Here is a 20772-nt window from a genome sequence, read left to right on the forward strand (position 1 = left end):
CTGGAACACGCTGTCGAACTCGTCGGTCCAGAGCATCCCAAACCTGCTCAATGGATGGTGACATGGATGGTGAGTATGCAGACCATGGAAGACCTGGGACATTTTTCGCTTCCAGGAATTGTGTACAGACCCTTGCGACATGGGGCCGTTCATTATCATGCACGCAACATGCATGCATCATATTATCATGTGATGGCTGCGGATTAATGGCACGACAATGGGCTTCGGGATTGCTTCACGGTATCTCTGTGCATTCATATGGCCATCGATAAAATGCAATTGTGTTTATTGTTGACATCAGAAAAAGCATTCCCCGTACAGTTGAAAACAGGATTCATCCGTGAAGAGCACACTTCTCCAGCATGTCAGTGGCCATCAAAGGTGAGCATTTGCCTACCGAAGTCAGTTATGATGCCGAACTGCAGTCAGGTCAGGACCCTGGTGAGGACAATAAAGTACATAGATGAGCTTGCCTGAGACGATCTCTGACAGTTTGTGCAGAAATTCTTCGGTTGTGCTAACACAGTTTCATCAACTGTCCGGGCGGCTTGTCTCAGACAATCCCACACGTGAAGAACCTGGATGTGGAGGTCCTGGGCTGATGTGGTTACACGAGGTCAGTTGGACGTACTTCGATAGCAAATTTGAAATGACAAAAAAAACATTTTTACAAATAAAATACGTTTTTGTCTTTTGAGCTTCTAGTCATGAAATCTATACAGCCTACTCAATCACTTTTTATAGCTACTGTTTACAGGCCTCCTGGGCCATATGCAGCGTTCCTCATTGAGTTCCCTGAATTCCTATCGGACCTTGTAGCCACAGCAGATAATATTCTAATCTTTGGTGACTTTAATATTCACGTGGAAAAGTCCACAGACCTACTCCAAAAGGCTTTCGGAGCCATCATTGACTCAGTGATTTGATTTTGATTTGAGTGGGTTTTGTCCAACATGTCTCTGGACCTACTCACTGTCACAGTCATACTAAATGCCGTCTGATCTAGCTGACACCTAGATTTTTTTACATAATTTCCGGTCACAACTTGCAGACTTGTTTACAGGTTGCTGTCCGTTTTGTTGCCAACCTTACTTTGCTACCTGACAACTTTAAGGTTTTTACTTTTTAATAACCGTTTAGAATTTGTTTTTTCCCTCAACTTTATTTTTTCATTCAACGTTTTTACTCCGGACGCTTTATCAGGACATGGTTCATCAGGACCTCCTACAGCCGAAGCTAAGTAGTAACATTAACATGATGCCTTCTAATTGCAGTTGCTGTAGTCATAATATACAGGAGAACGATCGCCTTACGGCGAGGATAGCTGTGCTACAAGCCCAGCTTCAGACGCAATCGTTAGGCAAGGGTAATTTCAGTGTAGGAAAGGATGAAACAGCGTCTGTGCCACCAGTATGTACAAATAGTAACGTTAGTATGAATCCCCTGGCACGGTCCCCGCAGCCGGACAACTTTCTCACGGTTTCTGGAGGGAAATGCTGTAGGAATGCTCAACCGGTGTCGCTCATTCAGCCGACAGAAACTTTCAACCGGTTTTCCCCATTAAGCAACGAGTCGGAGTCAGAGGCCGAGCCTTCTCTGGTCTCTACTCCTCCCGTTACGGGGTCTGAGACACCGAAGCTTCCCACCATTAGCTCTGACAAATTGAAAACTCTAGTCATTGGCGACTCCATTACCCGCAGTATTAGACTTAAAACGAATCATCCAGCGATCATACACTGTTTACCATCAGGTAGGGCTACCGATGTTAAAGCTAATCTGAAGATGGTGCTGGCTAAAGCTAAAACTGGCGAGTGTAGAGAGTATAGAGATATTGTTATCCACGTCGGCACCAACGATGTTAGGATGAAACAGTCAGAGATCACCAAGCACAACATAGCTTCAGCGTGGGAATCAGCTAGAAAGATGTGTCGGCATCGAGTAATTGTCGGTGACTTTGATATTCACATGGAAAAGTCCACAGACCCACTCCAAAAGGCTTTCGGAGCAATCATCAACTTTTTTTAGGGGGGGGGGGGGGGGGGGGGGGTTGTCCAACATGTCTCTGGACCTACTCACTGTCACAGTCATACTCTGGACCTAGTTTTGTCCCATGGAATAAATGTTGTGGATCTTAATGTTTTTCCTCATAATCCTGGACTATCGGACCACCATTTTATTATGTTTGCAACATATAATCTGCTCAGACCCCAACCAAGGAACCTCAAAAGTCGTACTATAAATTCAGACAACACAAAGATTCCTTGATGTCCATCCAGACTCCCTCTGTCTACCCAAGGAGGACAAAAATCAGTTAAACACCTAACTGAGGAACTCAATTTAACCTTGCGCAATACCCTAGATGCAGTTGCACCCCTAAAAATGAAAAACATTTCTCATAAGAAACTAGCTCCCTGGTATACAGAAAATACCCGAGCTCTGAAGCAAGCTTCCAGAAAATTGGAACTGAAATGGCGCCACACCGAACTGGAAGCCTTACGACTAGCTTGGAAAGACAGGGCTCTTTGATACTGCACGGTACTTACTGCTGCTCGATCATCCTATTTTTTCAACTTAATTGAGGAAAATAAGAACAATCCGAAATTCCTTTTTGATACTGTCGCAAAGCTAACTAAAAAGCAGCATTCCCCAAGAGAGGATCGCTTTCACTTCAGCAGTAATAAATTCATGAACTTCTTTGAGGAAAAGATCATGATTATTACAAAGCAAATTACAGACTCCTCTTTAAATCTGCGTATTCCTTCAAAACTCAGTTGTACTGAGTCTGCACAACTCTGCCAGGACCTAGGATCAAGAAAGACGCTCAAGTGTTTTAGTACTATATCTCTTGACACAATGATGAAAATAATCATGGCCTCTAAACCTTCAAGCTGCATACTGGACCCTATTTAAACTAAACTACTGAAAAAGCTGCTTCCTGTGCTTGGCCCTCCTAAGTTGAACATAATAAACGTCTCTCTATCCACCGGATGTGTACCAAACTCACTAAAAGTGGCAGAAATAAAAGCCTCTTGAAAAAGCCAAACCTTGACCCAGAAAATATAAAAAACTATCGGCCTATATCGAATCTTCCATTCCTCTCAAAAATGTTAGAAAAGGCTGTTGTGCAGCAACTCACTGCCTTCCTGAAGACAAACAATGTATACGAAATGCTTCAGTCTGGTTTTAGACCCCATCATAGCACTGAGACTGCACTTGTGAAGGTGGTAAATGACCTTTGGCATCAGACCGAGGCTCTGCATCAGTCCTCGTGCTCCTAGACCTTAGTGCTGCTTTTGATACCATCGATCACCACATTCTTTTGGAGAGATTGGAAACCCAGATTGGTCTACACTGTCACGATCGTCGTAAGAAGCGGACCAAAGCGCAGCGTGGTGTGAATCCATTCTTTTATTGAATGACGAAAAACACAAAGAACACTTAAACAAAAACAACAAAAAGAACTCGATGCTATGAAAACAAGTGCTGACACAGGCAACAACACAGATAATAACCCACAAAATACCCAAAGAAGATGGCTGCCTAAATATGGTTCCCAATCAGAGACAACGAGGCGGCAGGGTAGCCTAGTGGTTAGAGCGTTGGAGTAGTAACCGAAAGGTTGCAAGTTTGAATCCCCGAGCTGACAAGGTACAAATCTGTCGTTCTGCCCCTGAACAGGCAGTTAACCAACTGTTCCTAGGCCGTCATTGAAAATAAGAATTTGTTCTTAACTGACTTGCCTAGTAAAATAAAGGTAAAATAAAATAAAAATAAACACCTGCCTCTAATTGAGAACCAATCTAGGCAACCATAGACCAACATAACCACCTAGATGAATCCAACCCCATAAATCTACAAAAAACCCTAGACAGTACGAACACCCTAGAATGAGACAAAAACACACATATCACCCATGTCACACCCTGACCTAACCAAAATAATAAAGAAAACAAAGGATAATAAGGTCTGGGCGTGACAGTCCCCCCCCCCCCCACAAAGGTGCGGACTCCGGCCGCAAAAACCTAAGCTAAAGGGGAGGGTCCGGGTGGGCCTCTTTCACGGCGGCTCTGGACGTGGACCCCACTCCACCATAGTCTTAGTCCGCTTTTGTGGCCTCCTAGGAAAGGCGACCCACGCCGCCAACCTAGGACTGACAACCTTACCTAAAGGACCCCACTGGACTGAGGGGTAGTTCAGGACTGAGTGGTAGCTCAGTGCTAGCCTCGCTACACTGATTTCAAGGTTTTACTGCTAACCTACAAAGCATTACATGGGCTTGCTCCTACCTATCTCTCTGATTTGGTCCTGCCGTACATACCTGCACGTACGCTACGGTCACAAGACGCAGGCCTCCTAATTGCCCCTAGAATTTCTAAGCAAACAGCTGGAGGCAAGGGCTTTCTCCTATAGAGCTCCATTTTTATGGAATGGTCTGCCTACCCATGTGAGAGACGCAAACTCGGGCTCAACCTTTAAGTCTTTACTGAAGACTCATCTCTTCAGTGGGTCATATGATTGAATGTAGCCTGGCCCAGGAATGTGAAGGTGAATGGAAAGGCTCTGGAGCAAAGAACCGCCCTTGCTGTCTCTGCCTGGCCGGTTCCCCTCTTTCCACTGGGATTTTCTGCCTCTAACCCTATTACAGGGGCTGAGTCACTGGCTTTTACTGGTGCTCTTTCATGCTGTCCCTAGGAGGGGTGCGTCATTTGAGTGGGTTGCTTGCTGTCTGGGTTGGCGCCCCCCCTTGGGTTGTGCCGTGGCGGAGATATTTGTGGGCTATACTCGGCCTTGTCTCTGGATGGTAAGTTGGTGGTTGAAGATATCCCTCTAGCGGTGTGGGGGCTGTGCTTTGGCAAAGTGGGTGGGGTTATATCCTTCCTGTTTGGCCCTGTCCGGGGGTATCATCGGATGGGGCCACAGTGTCTCCTGACCCCTCCTGACTCAGCCTCCAGTATTTATGCTGCAGTAGTTTATGTGTCGGGGGGCTAGGGTCAGTTTGTTAAATCTGGAGTACTTCTCCTGTCCTAGCCGGTGTCCTGTGTGAATTTAAGTATGCTCTCTCTAATTCTCTCTTTCTCTCTTTCTTTCTCTCTCTCTCTCGGAGGACCTGAACCCTAGGACCATGCCTCAGGACTACCTGACATGATGACTCCTTGCTGTCCCCAGTCCACCTGGCACTGCTGCTGCTCAAGTTTCAACTGTGATTATTATTATTTGACCATACTGGTCATTTATGAACATTTGAACATCTTGACCATGTTCTGTTATAATCTCCACCCGGCACAGCCAGAAGAGGACTGGTCACCCCACATAGCCTGGTTCCTCTAGGTTTCTTCCTAGGTTTTGACCTTTCTTGGGAGTTTTTCCTAGCCACCGTGCTTCTACACCTGCATTGCTTGCTGTTTGGGGTTTTAGGCTGGGCTTCTGTACAGCACTTTGAGATATCAGTTGATGTACGAAGGGCTATATAAATACATTTGATTTCATTTGATTTGACTTCCAAATTCCCTAAAACAATGTTGGAGGGATCTGTTTCACCTGTCTTCGTGATTGTCTCTACCACCCTCCAGGTGTCACCCATCTTCCCCATTATTCTCTATGTTTTTCTACCTGTGTTCTCTGTTTGTCTGTTGCCAGTTCATCTTGTTTGTCAAGTAAACCAGTGCTTTGGTGTCTCAGCTCCTGCTTTTTCCTGTCTCTCTTTTTCTCGCCCTCCTGGTTTTGACCCTTGCCAGTCCTGACTCTGACCCCGCCTGCCTGACCACTCTGCCTACCCCTGGCCCTGCCTGCCGATCTGTAACTTTGCCCCACCTCTGGACTATTGACCTCTGCCTATCCTGACCCTGCCTGCCATCCGGTACCGTTGCCCCAGCTCTGGTTTTCTGACCCCTGCCTGCCTTGACCTGTCTATTGCCTGCCCCTGTTGGATTATTAAATCATTATTAATTCGACGTTGTCTGCATCTGTGTTTTACCTTCATACCTGATATATGGTAGAGAAATTAACATTAAATTCCCTGGCAATAGCTCTGGTGGACATTTCTGCAGTCAGCATGCTTAATTGCACACTCCATCAAAACTTGAGACATATGTGCTATGTGACAAAACTGCACATTTTAGGTGGTCTTTTATTGTCCCCAGCACAAGGTGCATCTGTGTAATTATCATGCTGTTTAGTCAGCTTCTTGATATGCCACACCTGTCAAGTGGATGGATTATCTTGGCAAAGGAGAAGTGCTCACTAACAGGGATGTAAATCAAATGTGTGCACAAAATTTGAGAGAAATAAGCTTTTTGTGTGTATGGAGCATTTCAGGGATCTTATACTTCAGCTCATGAAACATGAGACCAACACTTTACATGTTGTGTTTATATTTTTGTTCAGTATAATAGGACCTCTTCACTTTGACCGATTCTCCATGGATTTCTTCATGGACATGGATTTAACAGTGGTGAAAACTCCCTCCAGCCAATGCTTGCAAGTGCACACTTAAAGGATGTTGTTGCTTGTGATTGTAAATACAGTTTCACAACTACCTACATCTTTCCTTTTGAACCCTGTGTGTGTGTGTGTGCGTCTTGTGATGTAAGTCTTGTGATCGAGGGGAGTTGTGGTCGTTCAGTACCAGGGCAGCTGGTGATGAAACAGTGTGATGCCTATTACACTGCTGCTGACAGACAGACAGACAGACACACCCCCCCCCCCCCCCCCACCTCAGCTTCGTCGAAAGTGAGCAGCAGGTCTGAGGTTCCAGACAGGATTCCTCTGGAACCGTCAATGAGGTAGTCTCTGGCAGGGACCGAGTAGGGATCCGCCTTCAACATCTGAGCTGCCTGCACGAGCTTAGAACACGCATTCTCCACCCTGTTAGAACACAGACCATAGAACCAGCTTAGAACACATGCATTCTCCATCCTGTTAGAACATAGACCATAGAACCATCTTACAATATGTGTTCTCTACCCTTTTAGAACATAGATCAAGCTTAGAAAAGGTGTTCTCCACCCTGTTAGAACACAGACCATAGAACCCTCCTAAAACAGACATTTTCCACTGTTAGAACATAGATTCAACTTAGAACAATTTACCTACAGTACTGGATATATAACATTAATTATTATTGACAGCCCAGAGAAGGAAGGAAGGAAGCAATGAAAGACGGAAATATGGAATAAAGTATGGGTAGAAGAAAGGTAAAGGAGGGAGGATTTTAAGACTATTTGAACAGGGCCTTCCTGTGACCTCATTTGGTTAGAGTATCAATGGGTTGAGCCCTCATTGGCCAGAGTATCAATTTTCTGCAAAGAGAACTAAATATAGCAGGGTTCACATTCCCTCATAACCCCTGCTGAGAACCGAGTATGATATTTATGATGCAGTGCCAGTTTGTGTGTGTGTGTCTGCGTGGGACTGCGCTGTGGACTTCTCATGTGAAGAGATCTAAAAATTTTACTCCTACAGCAGTTACCAGGAGTGAGAAGAGACAGAGAGTGAAAAAGAGAGAGGTAGCAGCAGGACTGTTGAGTAACGGAGTCTAATCTACGCTCACTCTCCTCTGGACACTGAGTATAGCAGATCAGATCAGACAGTCAGTAGAACCCCACAGCAGAGTTCTGGACAGACAGACAGAACCACAAAGCAGAACTAACATACTGATAGACAGACTCACAGCAGAAGACAGAGCACAGCTACAGTATACACCTCTGGGCAGAGCATTCTCAGGCAAAACAGACAGTCCAGTCAGGCCTGTTATTAAATTACATCACCAACAGACAGACAGAGTTCACATCCTGCTAAGCAAACCTAAAACTAATTATAATTATTATTTCCCCCACCGATGAGAGAGAGAGAAACAGACGCAGAGACAAAAAGACCAGATGGGCGGAGAAGAGAGCAACGTCACTCACTGACACAAGAGAAGGGCATCATTACTAAACCATTTATAAACTAAAGACAGAAGGCCTCTGAAACTGAAGGCTACCAAGGCTAAAAGAGATAGTATAAAAGACGTATAATTAGGCTTTGTTAGAATGAATCAAGTTTGATTTGACATGGGGTGTAAACCTCAGCCCTCCAATCCCCCTTTCCTGTTGGTTTTTGTGTTTCTCTCTGGTACTTTACTGATCAATGAATGCTGCTGTTTGGCTGAAGAGTACACACTGCAAACCCCTAGAAATCAGTCCCAATCGTTAGTGTTAGAGGTTAGGGGGTCAGGAGTAGATCAGAGGTCAATGTAAGAGGCGTGACTCACTTTATGAAGGCGGGAGGCATGTCTCTCTTCATCACCTGGTCTTCTGTGGTCTGAACAGTCTCCTTTCCCACCTACACACGCACCACACACGCACACATGCATGCACCACACACCCATGCACGCACACATGCAAGAATGCACGCACACACCCAAGAATGCACGCACACACACAAGAATGCACGCACACACACAAGAATGCACGCACACACACAAGAATGCACGCACACACACAAGAATGCACGCACACACACACACACACGCATACACATATAAGAACAGGAAGAGGGGTTGACAGTGTACAGTAGATTGGTGTGTCAGTATCAAAAGCATCAATAGCAGGGATACATGAGTAATGTAGTGTAGCATATACAGCACTAGAACTACACTGAGTATACAGTGCAACTCATTATTAGGAAGGTGTTCCTAATGTTTGGTATACTCAGTGTACAGAAATAAAGACAGGTTGGCAATCAATGTTTCAACCACTAAACATCATGAACCCTTGAGAATTACATCACATAGCTTGATGGCTGCCATGTAAGCACCTCCTGGGCTATACTTAAGCAATAAGGCATGAGGGTGTGTGGTATATGGCCAAGGGCTGTTCTTAGGCACAACGTGAATGCGCCTTTGTAGGGGAGAGAGAATGGCCATCCTGGAATGTGATGAAGACTACGTTGGCGACTTGCTGGCGTGGGAGACCAGCATGTGGTCAATCACAATTTATGGAATTATCTAGATAATTGATCATGTTTTACCACTTAAAAGAGCAAGGCACAGCTGTGTTTGCACCTTCTCCACATGGCGGGACCTTCCCACGAAGTACAGGAGAATCCATGTGCCTCCTTGTGCCCTCAAGGCTGAAATGTATTAAAACTGGACCTGACATTGTCAATGCATTTTGATGAATTTTATTGTCATGTTTGGATTTGTTTAATAGCTCATAAAGAGCTGAATATTTTGACATGACTTGCATTGTATGTTGTCTGGTTGATATCTTTTCAGAGAGACTGGGTTGAATTAGTTTGTTGGGCTTATCGATTATCAGACAGGAGCATTCCTGTGTCCTGTCATAACATTTTAAGAATGTAATTAGATTACAATCCGTGTGTGATGTTTCTTCCATTTGTTTTCGCCAGCAAAGTGTAAAGTAATGTTAGTTAATAGGAGGGGTGAGTTCCATTTTTCATAGTCAAAAGGACTGTGCCTCCTTTAGTTAATTGAGACCTTATTTGCAAGCCCCTTGTGTGTACAGACACATAGATCTTCTCTCTTAGAGGTTAATATCTGAAGTCTTATTAGTTGATAGTAATTTACTCTGTTTTATGCTGTGTAATGTCTTCCATGTACACTGTTATTATTTGAGAGTTAGTTTATTCTTGACTAATACATCTATTAGTTGATTTGAGTGAATGCATTCCTCGTTCATAGAGTACCTCTTTGATTAACTACTTTCATAAATAAGAATTGGCAAATTCTTATTCATTAAGTTAATTACACACACATTGTATTCTTGAGGTACCAACTTGACACCTCTGCTTAAAACTGACTCAATTCATTAATTGATTAATGCTCTTTGTGTCTAGCCTCTTGTTAATTGTATAAAGATTCATTTTAAACACATGTAAAAAAAATTAATAAAGTCTGGTGATGCCCAAGCTTGCTGCATGGCTAGACCCGTTAGTCACGAAAAGGGTCTCTTGCTAAAATAGTATGTCTATAAACCTTTATATTAAATTGGAGTCAGATTGATGAATGTAGATTATTAAACATATTTTAACCAACTACGTCTTATAGCTTTTATAAACCGGCTACCAACATTAAAACAATGACTGACATATTTGAATTAAAAACGTTATTTCGATAAGTACATTTCAAAAGTACCCTTTTTGAGTTAGTTTATTCTTAGACATTGTTTGAAGCAATATACTCTACAAGTACAGCAACTTTTCAGAGTGGGCTTTCTACTAATAAGCACCACCAAAAAAAGAGAATGGGAAAATGGATTCAAACTCCCCCTGTTGGTGATTTGCTGAATTTGCTGACCCTATAAAATGGGTTATATCTTCAAAAGTACCAGAGAGCACATTTTGGAAATTTGATGTGTTTGAAGAATATATTGTTCCGAACAATATGTAAAAAAATTAAAAATAAAAATCAACATCAAAAAGGCTGCCTTTGGGATATTAATATTATTATTTTTATGACCACCCCTCATCACTGTCAAACGCTCCCTAAAACACTTCTGCGAGCAGGCCTTTCTAATCGACTTGGCCCGGGTATCCTGGAAGGATATTGACCTCATCCTGTCAGTCGAGGATGCCTGGTCATTCTTTAAAAGTAATTTCCCCACCATCTTAGATAAGCACGCCAAGAACAGATATAGCCCTTGGTTCACTCCAGGCCTGACTCCTTTGACCAGCACAAAAACATCCTGTGGCGGACTGCAATAGCATTGAATAGTCCCCAAGATATGCAACTGTTCAGGGAAGTCAGGAACCAATACACGCAGTCAGGAAAGCAAAGGCTAGCTTTTTCAAGCAGAAATTTGCATCCTGTAGCTCTAACTCCAAAACGTTTTGGGACACTGTAAAGTCCATGGAGAACAAGAGCACCTCCTCCCAGCTGCCCACTGCACTGAGGCTAGATAACATGGTCACCACTGATAAATCCATGATAATCGAAAATTTCAAGAAGCATTTCTCAACGGCTGGCCATGCCTTCCTCCTGGCTACTCCAACCCCAGCCAACAGCTCCGCCTCCCCCACAGCTCCTCGCCCAAGCCTCCCCAGCTTCTTCTTCACCCAAATCCAGACAGCAGATGTTCTGAAAGAGCTGCAAAACCTGGACCCGTACAAATCAGCTGGGCTAGACAATCTGGACCCTCTCTTTCTAAAACTATCCGCCGCCATTGTTGCAAACCCTATTACCAGCCTGTTCAACCTCTCTTTCTCTCTTTCGTATCGTCTGAGATCCCTAAAGATTGGAAAGCTGCCGCAGTCATCCCCCTCTTCAAAGGGGGTGACACTCTAGACCCAAACTGTTACCTACCTATATCCATCCTGTCCTGCCTATCTAAAGTCTTTGAAAGCCAAGTTAATAAACAGATCACTGACCATTTCGAATCCCACCGTACTTCTCCGCTGTGCAATCCGGCTTCCGAGCCGGGTGCACCTCAGTCACGCTCAAGGTCCCAAAAAATATAACCGCCATCGATAAAAGACAGTACTGTGCAGCCGTCTTCATCGACCTGGCCAAGGCTTTCGACTCTGTCAATCACCGTATTCTTATCGGCAGACTCAATAGCCTTGGTTTTTCTAATGACTGCCTCGCCTGGCTTACCAACTACTTTGCAGACAGAGTTCAGTGTGTCAAATCGGAGGGCATGTTGTCCAGACCTCTTGCAGTCTCTATGGGGGTACCACATTGTTCAATTCTCGGGCCGACTCTTTTCTCTGTATATATCAATGATGTCGCTCTTGCTGCAGGCAATTCCCTGATCCACCTCTACGCAGACGACACCATCCTGTATTCTGGCCCTTCCTTGGACACTGTGCTAACTAACTTCCAAATGAGCTTCATTGCCATACAACACTCCTTCCGTGGCCTCCAACTGCTCTTAATTAAACGCTAGTAAAACCAAAAGCATGCTTTTCAACCGTTCGCTGCCTGCACACGCCCGCCCGACTAGCATCACCACCCTGGAGGGTTCCGACCTAGAATATGTGGACAACTATAAATACCTAGGTGTCTGGCTGGACTGTAAACTCTCCTTCCAGACTAATATTAAACATTCATTCTATCTAAACATTCTATTTCGCAATAAAGCATCCTTCACTCACGCCGCCAAATTTACCCAAGTAAAACGGACTATCCAACCGAACCTCGACTTCGGCGATGTCATCTACAAAATAGCTGCCAACACTCTACTCATCAAACTGGATGCAGTCTATCACAGTGCCTTCCGTTTTGTTACCAAATCACCTTATACCACCCACCACTGCGACCTGTATGCTCTAGTCGGCTGGCCCTCGCTACATATTCGTCGCCAGACCCACTGGCTCCAGGTACTCTATAAGTCTATGCTAAGTAAAGCTCCGCCTTATCTCAGTTCACTGGTCACGATAACAACACCCACCCGTAGCACATGTTCCAGCAGGTATATCTCACTGATCATCCCCAAAGCCAACACCCCATTTGGCAGCCTTTCCTTCCAGTTTTCAGTTACTGGAACGAATTGCAAAAATTGCTGAAGTTGGAGACTTATTTCCCTCACCAAATTTAAACATCAACTATCTGAGCAGCTAACCGATTGCTGCAGCTGTACATAGTCCATCTGTAAATAGCCCACCCTATCTACCTACCTCATCCCCATACTGTTTTATTTACTTTTCTGCTCTTTTGCACACCAGTATCTCTACTTGCACATCATCATCTGCTCATTTATCACTCCAGCGTTAATCTTCTAAATTGTAATTATTCGCTCCTATGGCCTATTTATTGCCTACCTCCTCATGCCTTTTGCACACACTGTATATAGACTTAATTTTTTCTACTGTGTCATTGACTTGTTTATTGTGTTTTTGGCTTGTTTATTGATTACTCCATGTGTAACTCTATGTTGTTGTCTGTGTCACACTGCTTTGCTTTATCTTGGCCAGGTCGCAGTTACAAATGAGAACTTGTTCTCAACTAGCTTACCTGGTTAAATAAAGGTGAAATAAATAAAAATAAAATAATTGTCGACTCCAGACAGGTAGATTATGACGAGTGTCAGTGGAATGTAGGGATGTGACAAATGTAAAAGAAAATGTAAATATATAAACTACCATTATTTTTGTTTCAATGTTTTTTTTAAATAATGTGAATTCACAATGCAGATGGCATATGACCATGAGTCCTGCGTATGACCATGAGGGGGCAATGCAGTTCAATCTACTGCACTCATGACTCCCTACCAGACACCGCTCACCTTACTGCTGTTCCCCACCCACTCAGCAATGATGTTATTAATGCCAATTTCGTGGTATCCAATTGGTCGTTACAGTCCATCGCTGCAACTCCCGTATGGAGTCAGGAGAGGCGAAGGTCGAGAACTGTGTGTCCTCCGAAACGCAACCCAGCCAAGCCGCATTGCTTCTTGACACAATGCCCGCTTAACCCGGCATTGTACCTGGCGACCATGTCAGCGTGCATTGTGCCTGGCCCGCCACAGGAGTAAATAGTGCGCGATGGGACAAGAACATCCCTGCCGGCCAAACCCTCCCCTAACCTTGACGACTCTAGGGACCACTCCACCACTCGGGAGGCCATTTTAGGTTCTGTTGTGTGCCTCTCCTCCATGTTCTCAGTTGTCAATAGATGGGACATCATGTCCCACTTCTCATCAATGTGATGGCTCGTTGCAGTAATGTATGACAGCATGTTCATATATTCCAGTTAGCATTTCATCCCCTTCTCATTTAACTTTTCAAAATATTGCCATATAGGACTTTGCTGCTGACGCTTCCCTGTCTCACTCGCTGAAATGTTTTCAACTGTTAATGGCGATGACGTGCAGAGAGCTTTATTTTCGTGGAAAATAATTTGAAAGATGCATACTTACAGCCTCTCCTCCTACTTACAGCATTGTTGCGTTAGGTATTTGTTTAATTTATATTTAGCCTTTATGATGATGATCGGGACCTGTTAGTGGTAGTTTTGTGATAATTGAACTATGATTTAAATTTGGTTAGGGATTTGTAAGCATTGTCGCGTTAGTAATACATTACACTAGGATATTTAAATACCTAACTCCAATTAGGTTCATTGCAGTATCTAGCTGACCTTGGATCTGTGTAATGTATTGAGCCCTCACTCCACAGTAGTAACAGTGCATAAAGAGTAGAAGCTGACCTAAAAACTGTGTACTATTACTCCACTGTAAAAACAGTCCATGAAGCATCGAATAGTCTGGATCTGACCTAGGATCAGTTGAGTGTATTGATCACTCCACTTTAGCCTAATAACTGTCAATTAGGCAAAGAGCAGTATCTATCTGACCTGGATCCCCACTGTCAACATTGACTGTGACAGTGACAACAGGTTACACAGCCTCTGGGAGCTACATTCAATGAGGCACTAGAATATGTTCTGATATTACTGTAACCATAACAAACCACATTTATAAATGATTCGCTCTCAACCCTAGATAGCCGTAAACCTCAACTCTGGGAACACCCTGCTGAAAAGGAAAGGTCTCTGGTGTCAGTGTCTCCAATTGAGACTTTTCTTGGAATACACGTGTATGCATGCACACACACAGGCAGGCACGAATGCACACAAACACCCTTCCACACACACACACACACATACCAGAGAGAAGTGAATGTCAGCCCTATCTGTCACGACTACTCCCACTCAACGAAATGATCCTCTCCCGTTGGCTCCGCGGGCCCCAGTTCTTTACCAAACTGTACCTGCAGAGTGCATACATTCTCATCCGCATCCGCGAAGGGGATGAATGGAAGACGGCTTTCAGCACGATGTCTGGTCACTACGAGTACTTGGTGATGACATTTGGCTTAGCCAATGCTCCGTCAGTGTTCCAGGCCTTTGATAATGAGGTGTTCAGGGACATGCTCGGATGCCAGGTGGTTGTGTATATCAAACACATCCTGGTCTACTTGGCTACCCTGAAAGATCGAGCAGTCATGGGACCCCTCCTGGCTAACCACCTGTTCGTCAAGGCTGAGAAGTGCCAGTTTCATCAGAAGACTGTTTCCTTCCTAGGCTACCAAATCAGCCCACAGGGAGTGAGGTTGTGCGTCAAGAGGGTAGATGTGGTCAGGTCATGGCCAGTCCCAACCACCACAAAGGGATTACAACAGTTTTGGGGTTTTGCCGACATCTACTGCTGTTTCATCAGGAACCAGCTCCGTCCCCACTTCTCTCAACTCTCTCCTCAAGGGTGGTCCTCGTAGGTTGGTGTGGAGCCGTCTCTCACTATGTCAACTCCTATTCCGTATGTGCCCAAACCAAATCCCCCCTTAACACTCCAGCAGGGAAACTCCTTCCACTTCTCATCTATACATGACTTTGTTACTGATCTCCCCTCCTCTGACGATTTCACCACCATTTTGGTGGTTGTGGATAGATTTTACAAATTCTGTCACATCTACAGCTCCTCCCCTCCGGTGTTCGACGTTGCCAGTATACTATCCAGCGGTCCTGACATCCATCATTACACACACCTGGCACCAATCATTACGCGCACCTGCACTTCATCATGAGGAACACCTGGACTCCATTACCTCATTTATTACCTCCCCTATATCTGGAATTCCCTTAGCTTCTTTCCCCAGTCAGCATTCTTTATGTGTAGACGCCACTGCTATGTTGTCTTGTTCCATGTTTGTTGCTTTATTAAACGTACCACCTGCACCTGCTTCTCGACCCTCAGCGTCTTCGTTACACTATCCCAGCCTGCTCTCTGCCAGTCTCTGTGTTGCTGTCCAGTGGTGTAGTGGAGGGTACACTTATATGACGTAAGCCCATTTATTTTTCAGTGGGTATTGCATATATTCACTACTTAATCCCCATGGTGTGTATCAAAGTAGTGTAGTGGAGGTAAACACCATACCAATTAATAAGGCTGATGGAACAGATCAGAATGTTTAGCTTAAAATGTTGTAAACTATTACTTCTTTAAAAAAGCATGAGCTGGCGCAAACGCAGAGAAAATAATTTTGTGTAGAGGTGCTGACAAATGCCGAATAAACTGTAAGCTATAAAATACATTAATTAATGGGAGAGAGCGTGCGACTCGCTTTATTTATTTTTATAAACTATTATTTCTTCACATTTTAGGTGCAGAAATGTGCACATAGCAGTAGGTGTATGCACGAATGTTTCCAAATGCAATTTGAGGGAAAACACTGTTCTAAAATGCGCACTGCACATGCAAGCGGATTCATGGACAGGGATGGAAATATCTGTTTGAAATTTAGAAAGAGGGAAGATCTAAATATGCAATAACTATCATGGGTTGCTATTATGACTAGGATAATGCTTTTGGGTGCTACACAATGAACCAAAGTTGTAAGAAAATCAATAGAGCAGGAGAATGCATATGAGGAAGTGCTTACAAAATAATTGACTTTACATTTCCATGGTGGGATTTTGGCTATAGGCTACATTGAAGCAAGGTAAGACATGCCTCATAATATGTAGAAAAAGTTCAGATTTCAAACAATTAAGGAACAGGTAAAGTATAGTGATGCTAATGATAGGCCTAACCATATCTGATAGATGGAGAGGCTTTCCCAAAGCCTTCTAAATTACATGTAAACTCGACACAGAGTAGCCTATGCCTACCAGGCAGAATGATATGATTATTTGCATCAATCCAGTGGCTATTTGTTTTGCAAACTCCCTCTCATGTGCTACAGAAACACCACCATACAAACAGAGCTAGGTGCCTGCACACTTGAATTAAAGGGTAACTACACAAGACCTCAAAATTGATCTCCTGATGTGGTTTAAGCAAGTTATGACTTATGACAACATCCAATTTGTTGTTTTCTAATAAAAAGTCTGACTTTGAGAGCAAATAAAATTGAAAAAATGAACAAATCTGAAACACGAAGTATTTCCGACTCCGTTTCCGTTCACAGCCTCATTTATCCGTTTCAATAATATACCTTCAATTAGCCTACTTGTACAGTACAACATGGGTTGATGTGACTGAATTACCAATGTGGATTTTTTTATTTTAGGTAATTCAGAGTGTATGACATGGTTTCTCATAACTTTTTTCACAGAGCATTTTTCCTTTGGAGGGCCGTTTGGGGAATCATTTTGCAAAATTAGAATATATGCACTTCTCCAGGCAACACTACACCACTGTTGCTGTCTCACTGAAAACAATCAGACATGACTCTGTTTATTACAGAGGAGAGAGAGCGAGAGTGAGGGGGAAGGAAATAGTGAGAGAGAGAGAGAGCAAATGAGCGACAGAGAGAGAAAGAAAGAGGGAGCGTTCTTAAGGCTGTTTCCTGTGAGGGAAACCAGCAGAATCCTCAAGTCTAATAGACTCACTCCAAGAGGGGAGACACACACACGTGCACATGCACATTCCCGCACACACACCACACCACAGTGTACACTGCCATTCACATGTGCTGAAAGTTTAGGCTATTCTGTTGCTAGCTCAGTTTTCCAGAGATAAGATTCTACCAATGTACACTACTGTATGACATGGCATTTATTATGACAATACTATTACACTGTTTTACACTGCCTTCTTTCTGCTACAGATGAAGGTTTATTCAACATGAATGGATACTGCCCTAACCCCATTTTGACCAGTCCACAGTGACAGCAGTGCCTGTCTAGATTGTCCCTGTAACAAAGTGTTTACCACTACAACAAACAATAACAACACTCCCGTTTCATTCTGCCGCACAAACTCCTCTCGGTTCATTACCATCCAGTACATTACAAAATCACTACACCAAACTGAGTTGTGAGGAGAGAGAGAGAGAGGGAGACGCACTTACCCTGACAAGGTTACTGACCGCTGCTTGTACCGCGGCCACCGGGCCGGTCAGATCCGGGATGGCCTTCCCGTCCACCTCCCCGTCCTCGTGCATGATGACCAGGTGGGAGATCTGCTGGGCCACCGGCTCAAGGATGCCCTCGATGGTCTTTGTGTGGAACACTGGCATGGTTACAGCTGTTAGCCCGCTCAAAGAGACCTGAAACACGGCTGCTGCAGCTCCAACACCCCGCAGGTAAAATCCTGCTCTATTCCTCCGCCGTCTTTACCCGACAATACAAATTGACAAACAAAATTCCTTTTTCTTCTTTAGTTCCACTCCTGGAGTGCGTATTCCAGCGTGGACGGTCTGCAATGCGCGGTGTCAGCACCTTGTCCGTGATTGTGAGACGAACACCGAAAATCGTGACAGGAGAAATCACAGTTCGAGATCTCAGCCAATGACTGACTGCACGAGATACATCTGTTAATAGGATTGGTGGGAACAGACGGCTTCTCATCACACTCACACGCACACACACACGCACACCGTTACCCCACTGCATGTGAAAGCTGTTCCCAAATGACGTCATGCATTCTGGTTGCCGAAAAAGGGAGTGCTAGAGTGAGATGGTGAGGGGTCGGGGAACGGGGGTGGGAGGGAGAGTGAGAGAGACCTGGTATTAATATGGAGTTATTGCAACATTTCATACCAGAGCTGGATGGTAACAAAGTAACTTTCAGACATGCCATCATATACCTTCAACCAGACCATAAGTAAACCACAAGTAGACCTCAACTTAAACCGTACCCACTCCAAGCCACTGGGGGAAAAAACACTCTCTCTGATCTATGAGTCTGAGTGTTAGGCTGCTTTAGAGCTGGTGTCAATCCCAAATGGCACTCTATACCCTAGTGCACCAATTTTGACCAGAGCCGTATGGGCCCTGGTTAAAAATAGTGCACTATGTACGAATAGGGTGCCAATTGGGACATCTCCTGGTCTGTCACCTGATCTGGGTTAGCTAAAAGGAGGGTCAGGAGTTACCGTTAACGTGTCTCCAGCCTGTCGTTTTTGGCCACCAGCTCTATAATAAGAACAAGGGCTCCTTCTGCAGCTCCTAGCTGCCCCAGATCAAGCAGCTCAGCTATCTTCTGCAGCCCACAGGAGCTGGGAGGGGGAATGGAAATGTAACACTGCGCTACTACCCCACCCAGTTACCCCAGCCCAACTTTCCTTACTGCTTGCTGGGTTAATAAGGACATTGGAGGCTTGTTCTCGCAATGGCAAATGGACTGCCTGGGTTTAGACTTGGCCAGAAATGGTTGTCTGTTTGGTTAAAACCTTGTTCCTCTGTAGAGCCTGCCTGACTGTCTAGTATGCTGAAAATGAAGGAGATTGAGTAGGTGGATGAACTACCAGGAGGATATTGACATTGGTATAACTCCAGTTCTCCCCCTCTCCAGGAGGTCTGTAGTGTCTGGTCAGTGAATTTGTGCAGGCTTATACGTTTGTTGAGTGTTTGGGGAATGGGTTGGGGTTAGATGTATGGTGTGTACACTGTACATGTTTAAGTTTGGGTGGTCTGTGTGTATAAGCAGTGGCCCATAGAGGTTCATCTGAATCTAGGGTTGGAAACCAGAAACTGTAGCAGGAGCTGAGGGACTTGACTCTCTAGTGTGACCAGCTGCGCAAAGAGATGGGCTCCTCCTGATTTGAAAACGAACCAGTAGTACTTGGTAACTTAGTAGCCTTGTGGTTAAGAGTGTCTGCCCTAAGATTGGAAGGTTAGGGGTTAGAATTATCCCAGTTGAATCAACCCCGGTCTAGTCTTATTAAATACTTTAAAAAATTGGACCCCAATGCCTCTCTGCTTGGCACTCAGGAGATGGATTGAGGGTAAGGCTGTGTGATAGACTAGCGTCCTATCCAGGGGGTGTACTTGTACATCAAGCTGCCTCACACTACAGAAACAGGAGATAGATTCCTGCCCTATGGGCCATTCAGGTTACTTACCTACAGTAGTATTTTGGTATTAAGGCAGTACGGGTTTTATAGCAAGGCCTGCTAAGCGATCTTGATGTTCTGTCTCCCTGTTATGTTCCTGTCCTTACAGAACTCAGAGAAAGAGTTCTATACCTCAAGCCTCTCAGAGCCGTATAAGGGTAGTTCTCTCAGAGAAACTAACATAAATTGCATCTAATGATGTAAACTACATTAGCTACTGTAAACTATATTACTCTGTCGCAAACTGTGTGCATGCATATGTGTGTGTGAGTGTTGTGTGTGTGACACAAACAGCACTTGTTAAAAAAAATGTATGTGGGGGGGTAATAGGTGAGAATTGTCTGTTAATTTAATGATTATAATATTCCACCCTGAAACATATAATTGTATGGAATTGATTAGAATGTATCAAATCATAATCAATAAACGTGTAGTCCTAGTCAGAATTAGGGTAAAACAATATGTCTGTCATGTTCTGACCTTTATTTCCTGTGTTCTGTATTTAGTTAGTATGGTCAGGGCGTGAGTTGGGTGGGCAGTCTATGTTTGTTTTTCTATAATTTGGGTATTTCTATGTTTCGGCCTAGTATGGTTCTCAATCAGAGGCAGGTGTCATTAGTTGTCTCTGATTGAGAATCATACTTAGGTAGCCTGGGTTGCACTGTTTGTTTGTGGGTGATTGTCTATGTTGTAGCTTCACGGTCGTCATTTGTTTATTGTTTTGTATACAGTGTCAGTACTTTCGGTATTAAAGATTTACCATGGACACTTACGACGCCGCATTTTGGTCCGATCCTTCTCGCCTCTCCTCTTCAGATGAAGAGGAGGACGACCGTGACAATGTCTTTATGGTATTTTAAACACAGACTGTCTGAGCTTGGTGCCGACCTGACTAGAGATTTGGGAGAGAACGGGTGTAAGTATTTTTGTTGGTGGAAGAAGGAGTGGACCAAAGCGCAGAGTGGTACGTGTTCATGATGCCTTTAATAAACTGAA

At 44.2% G+C, this 20772-nt stretch overlaps 1 protein-coding gene across 8 annotated transcripts in view; it reads right to left on the reverse strand.

The window, feature by feature from the left end:
• Nucleotides 1-18365, reverse strand: part of LOC109876120 (vinculin) — a 46604-nt gene extending 28239 nt beyond the window's left edge. For 3 of the 8 annotated variants that reach the window (XM_031835935.1, XM_020468579.2, XM_031835932.1), the window contains exons 1-3: nucleotides 17791-18365; nucleotides 8252-8322; nucleotides 6714-6864 (exon numbers count right to left, since the gene is read on the reverse strand). In XM_031835935.1, the coding sequence (XP_031691795.1) occupies nucleotides 6714-6864; nucleotides 8252-8322; nucleotides 17791-17958 (390 nt within the window). In that variant the 5' untranslated portion in view covers nucleotides 17959-18365. The remainder of the gene's footprint in view (nucleotides 1-6713; nucleotides 6865-8251; nucleotides 8323-17790) is intronic. The other 5 variants (XM_031835933.1, XM_031835931.1, XM_031835934.1 and 2 more) reach the window with 3 other exon arrangements.
• Nucleotides 18366-20772: the final 2407 nt, after the last annotated feature.

The sequence above is a fragment of the Oncorhynchus kisutch genome, linkage group LG11 (genome assembly GCF_002021735.2).
Source record: "Oncorhynchus kisutch isolate 150728-3 linkage group LG11, Okis_V2, whole genome shotgun sequence".
Lineage (NCBI taxonomy): Eukaryota > Metazoa > Chordata > Actinopteri > Salmoniformes > Salmonidae > Oncorhynchus > Oncorhynchus kisutch.